Source organism: Centruroides vittatus, unplaced genomic scaffold (assembly GCF_030686945.1).
Source record: "Centruroides vittatus isolate TY-2023 unplaced genomic scaffold, ASM3068694v2 contig_390, whole genome shotgun sequence".
Lineage (NCBI taxonomy): Eukaryota > Metazoa > Arthropoda > Arachnida > Scorpiones > Buthidae > Centruroides > Centruroides vittatus.
In genome coordinates, this window is record NW_027122206.1 from 39,717 (window position 1) to 45,716 (window position 6,000).

The 6,000-nt window shown below is 30.8% G+C and overlaps 1 protein-coding gene across 1 annotated transcript; it reads right to left on the reverse strand.

Annotated features, from left to right (window-relative positions):
• Positions 1–442: 442 nt before the first annotated feature.
• Positions 443–1,747, reverse strand: LOC136975845 (uncharacterized protein F54H12.2-like). The gene has a single exon (XM_067270987.1). It carries the CDS (start codon positions 1,745–1,747, stop codon positions 443–445), a length of 1,305 nt encoding a protein of 434 aa, XP_067127088.1.
• Positions 1,748–6,000: the final 4,253 nt, after the last annotated feature.

Below are 6,000 nucleotides of genomic sequence, written 5' to 3' on the forward strand. Positions count from 1 at the left end.
AAATGAAAATTATTTTTAACAAACTTTTTAACGAATTCATCGTTATAAAATTTATCCGTTACATGTAATTCTGATAAACATAGATTTCTATTAATTTTATATAAAAAATATAAGCAAAAATAACCGCAGTTTAAGGAAAACAAACTTTGGTGAATAATATTATTCCAACAATATTTTTTTGAATTTCGTTTTATAAATCTGATGATATTTGCTTTCCTCGGTTTTAATCCATAACTGTCGTAATAAATGCAAGAATTTTTATCTTTCGTAAAAAATACTGATACCCAATGGCTTCCTCGCTTATTTCTTTCATCTAAATTAATTATAAATGATTGCTTATTACCAACTCGAAACGGGAGATCGTCTGATGCAAACACTCCCCCAAAATTTCTTTTTATTTTCGGATCGCTCGCTGCTAATCTCCATAAAGTAACGGTATTCATTAATAATCGGTGAATACAGTTCGTGAATGATCAATTTCTAAAGTATTATTATATTCCAACAAACAAATAACATTTACCGTTTCTTGTATCGCCTTTGAGAACTTTAGTTCAATAGCAATGTTTCCCAGCTGGTTCACGCTTATATGACCCTCAGATCCTGATTTATCAGGGGTGAGGTCAAAACAATATAGAGCATAGCCATCTTTATATTCATCATAAGATATATTTGTAGATCTGTGATGGTGAATACATCCAGTATCTTCAAATAAGGAGATAAAATTTCTTGCATAAATTTTATTGCTATAGTCCGGACAGTATGGTTTAGCGGGAACCATCTGATTGTCTTTTGATAAACATATATAATTTAAATTATAATTTTTAAAATTAAAAGGATTACGCTTTACATTTCCGTTAAATGCTGAGTTGGAAACTAATCCCAGAGTTATTCTGTAGGGTAGCTGACCTATAACTACATTCGAAATACTTGTAGACTGAATTCCACTCGTTAAAGTAAAAACTTTAACATCAGTTCTACGAAATGGCATTTTTATTATACCGGTTTGTAAGGCTTTTTCTATCCCAATTTGAACTGATGAACTGACATCTACTTTATTAATTTTCAACGATGCATTTTTAATAATGATTTTATACTCATCGTTATTTGCCATTAGTGCAAAATTTTCTTTAGATCTCTCCAATTTCACCCTCAGGTCCACATTGTTTATTAAAAGCTTTGGCTGATTTGCTAAATCGATATGAAGACGCCCCATTAAATCTATTATTCTACTTTCTTTGCTAATGTTAAATCTTTTAACTAATCCATGGTTAGTGTTATTTTCATCTAAGGGATTTATCGAATCCATTTGTCCTGCAGTATCTTTAAAAAATAATGCGGTTGTTAAAAAAGTTTCTTGCATTTCTTTCGAATTAAATAGTAAGGCCTCTAATATACTTTTATATGGGTAATTAACATGAGCGCTAATCTGTTTATCATTTAAAAACATCGTACACTGTGAAAACATACTATTTAAAAAATAATTAACAGGTGTGACTTTGTCTTCAGAACTTAGATTCGATCCATCCTTCTTTAGAATTTTTGCTTGAATGCATAAATAAATTGAATGTAGATCCATATAATGCTCACCCGATCCTGATATCAGAAACTCAATAGGTGCTCTGCTATCCGATATGGTGGCTACTGGATGAGCAATAACTTCGTAAGTATTCTCAATTGCTAGTTGAGTCGAAACAGTATTAAATAGGTCCAATTCTGATTTGAGACAACCACACGAATGAGGATCCATTTCTAATCAGCAAAAATATCGTTAAGTTTTCGCTTCTTCTTCTTCTTTTGTGACTGAATTAATCTTTTTCCTCGTTTTCTTTTTATACCTGATCCTGTCTGGACTTTTTTAAGTATATCTTGCTTAATTTCAGATCCCACATCTTTAAAACGAGACTTTGTAGATTCTTTAAACGACTTCCCTCCAATTACATCCGATCCTACATTTGATGCAAATTTTAAAGCCTTGCTACCCAGATACTTCCCCACTTTAGAAATTAGGGGAATAGATTTTCGAAACAGATTCGTGAAAAATCCATATCCCCTCTGTATTTGCGGTCCAGCGAAATAATTCCCTCTTCCAAATTGTTGTGTAAAAGGAAAATCGTGTTTCCATATCGTTCCTCCTGCCTGATTGCAGTAATAATTTATACAATCCTTAGGATCGAGCTTCATTTTCTACTTCTCAAAGACGAACTAACGTTAATAAATAAAATATAACGATATTTATATCTGTTTAAAAGATAAAACTAATAATGTTTTTCCCCCAAAAAAGATGATTTCTTTCCCGTTAGCAGTTCGCAGCTCAATTTCAATTGTATCAATATAATTACGGGTTAATGGAAAGTATAGAGGGGACTGGTAAACTCTAACTATTTGATCGGTCTTCTCCCCCATCACAGGTATAACCCTTAAAAGAGGAGCAGATATATCTCCAACACGATGAGAAGCAACAATATTTGAATAAATAAAAATTTCTGAAATTCCTGCAGACAATTCGATTGGATAGTCGCTCACATATTCACCCTCAGAAAATTTGTGTGTTTTAAACCCTAACAAATCTTTTAATTCGTTTCCAAATTCAATCGTTATATTTTTAGGAACTTTTAAAATGATTTTGTTATTAGGTAGTAATGCTAATTTAGTATATTTAAAAATCCCTAAAAATTTTTCTGCAGATGAATAAAGTCCAATAGGAATAAAAATTTTTTCCTCTACATCAATTTCCTCGACAACTTTTTTATTTCTTTCTATTAAAAGTATAAATTGATCTTTATAAAATTTAGAATTTGATATATATTCCCCTGACTCCGCTCGCAATATTAAATTTGAAGTGCCTTGTTTAAATATAATTTCTTTCAGCGGAAAATTTAATAAATAAAGTAATTTGTGAGCATTTTTTTTCGTAATATGCAGCTCAAATCCTTCTTTCAAATTTATTTTTATGTCTTTATAATTCTTGTCTAAAACGAATTCTGCCGTGTTAGACCCTGTTAATGAAACTATATTCTTGTTTATCCAATCGAAAAGAGTCTCTCCTTCATTTTCTTTAGCTGTAGTTAATGGAATCACATATGTTTTATCTTCTATTTTTTCTCTCCTAATCTTATGTCTAGTAATAGTATAATCATTATTATGATTAGATATATTAAACCAATTTCTAGGAATAATAACTTCTGTCAAACCAACCACCCATTTTCCATGTAAATCAATAGGCGGACTCATTTTCACGGTGAAATGAGATTGGTTATTTTCAGGGAATAACTTCATGCTGGCATTGCTTGTCAGAGTCACAAAAAAGTCTGATTGCATCATTTTGTTACCTTCTGTAATTCTTCTGTATAAAATCGTCCTTCCAAAATCTCGTTATTTAAATCCTTTAATATATATGTTGGAGGATGAGATGGAAAACGATCATGAATAATAAATATTTCCTTAGTCCAACCGGGTAGGTATCCTCGACTAAATGTTTTACGTATTTTCGAAATTCGAACAAACTCACCAATATTAAATTTAAACGTATTTCCTCCTTTTATACCATACAACTTTTCGAAAATCATGCTATGATGTAGGGGGGTAACTTCCGATGGAGACATGCCAATACTTCTATGAAAACTATTATTATAACTTTTCACAATATCTGATAATTTATCGATATATTTATAAGAATTACGATAAGTAAATAATCTATATATTTTATTCCGCAAAGTTTTATTTAATCTTTCCACAACTGCTGCTTTTGTATCTGAATGAGTTGAATAATGATTAATTTTAAATTTTTTAAAAAGATTTTTTACTAATCTATTATAAAATTCTTTTCCTTTATCAGTTTGTAAATTTTTCGGAACGTTTCTTTTTTTAAAAATGGTTTGAAAAGCATTAAAAACTGACTGAGGTTTTTTATCTTTTATAGCTACGACATAGCAATACTTAGTAAATACATCGATTACAGTTAGTAAATATTTTATTCCATTATTAAATCTAGAAAATTGTTTTAATACAATTAAATCAGCTTGCCATAAGTCGTTAGGATAAAAACTTTTAGTTTTTCTTCGCGAATATTTAATTCGTACAGGTTTATGAAGTGTATAAGTTAATTGAGAAGACAACCATTTTTTAACATCAGATCGCGGTAAATTCGATTCTTTAACTAATTTACTCACACCACCAAAAGATGCTGGAGATTTCGGATTATAGTATATCGATTTCAAAAGTTTTTCCATTCAAAATTTTTCTTCCTCTTCCTCTTAGATTTTTTCGGTTGATGAAATAGCGATGGAGAGAAAATTTCTTCTGGAGTTTCCAGTGATTTCGGTTGATATTGTATTTTTTCAGGTAATGTTGTCAAACCTTTGTTTCCAATCCACTCTTGTGGAAGGTTTATTTTCTTTAAAATAGTCCAAAATTCGTTAAAACCAACAGGAGGTGATACCGTTTTCCTATTTCGCATAACATACGAAACGAGGTCTACCATATGACTTCCGATAATGGGTTTCCCTTCAATTGTTAATTCGCCTTTAGAATTCCATCCATAATGATTTCGATCAAGCTTAGCAATTAAATGTGGTATATATTTTTGATATAATTGAGGTACTGATAAAGTTATTTGTTTAATAAATCCATCGTCGTGATCAGCTTTTTCTTTTAGTCGAGATTCTGTTTCTTCTGTTTGGTTAGACACAACAGATACTCTAACAGGTTCTTTAGGAGTGTGAACGGTTTTCTGATATCTCGAAATCAATTGACTTAATAGCTTGACTTTACTGTCATCAGGTAAATTTGTACTCTCAAGTAATTCCTCGATATTAGAACCAATTCTTATTTCAGGCTTTTGATAACTCATCAGTAATTCGGGAGGAACTAGGGCCATCTGCTTCGCCATTAAATTCTTTTTCCTATTACTTTACCAATTAATCCTCCTGCCATAGACAATAATGGAGCCAGTAGAAGAGGAAGGAATCCACCGGATTGATTAACCAAAATTTTTTTCTTGGTATTTAAAGGAATGTGTTTTTCACTTAATTTCCTGATAATTTTTTTATATTTTCCTAATTTACGAACATCAGCAGGTATATTTCCTCTCCGCAAATTATCACATATTTCGCACAAAACTTTAATCTGATTTGGAGTAGCTTCTTTCAATATTGCTTTTCGTTGAGAAGGAGTAGTCTTCGCTAAAAAAGCCAGCATATGATAATTTTTCTTTACGTTCTTCATTTTATAGGCAAGTATATCCAGAAAATACCTTGTTTGTCAGGAAAACAGGAATCTCTCACAGAAAATTTCTTATCCGTTGTAGGATGAAAATCCAATAACAAATAACCAAATTCCTTTTCTGTTGCTTTTTTATATGCATCCATGAAAAAATTAAATTTTCCTGCAAAAGCCTGACGACCCAAGCAATTCACCTGACTTTCATCACGATTATTTTTAAATAAAATCAAGTAATGAGTATTTAAACTTATATCTCTCATAATCTTATTTTTCGGAAACAAATTTTGCATTATTAAAATCACACTTACATTACAATGATGAGATTCTGTTGTAAACAAAAATGCTGTTTTTGGAGACAACTCATGCATCAAATCATCGATTATTATCAAATCCCATCCTTCAACAGATTCTGGTAACCCATACATAAATGTGATATCGCTTTCTTCTTGAAAAAACGGTAGATATACAGAGTAACACCACAAAATCTTCTTCAGAGAATTTTCATAAATTTTGTTGTGAATAATTTTTCTTACTAATGTGGTTTTTCCCGATTGGGAAGGACCCACAATTACACAAGTACTAGGATGTTTGAAATACATATTAATCAACCTTGTCAACCTTGGGGAATTTAGAAAATTTATAATATTTCATTCCTGGACTTATCTCTTTAAACATCAGTAAAGTTTTCTTATCATTTTCTAAACATATTTCTCTCATGTCTTCTGCACACCGTTCAAACGAACCATATAATCCATTACATACCTCATTAATTTCCCCATC

Coding starts and splice junctions, on each gene's coding strand:
- LOC136975845 (XM_067270987.1), bottom strand. CDS start 1,747: ATGGATCCTCATTCGTGTGGTTGTCTCAAATCAGAATTGGACCTATTT.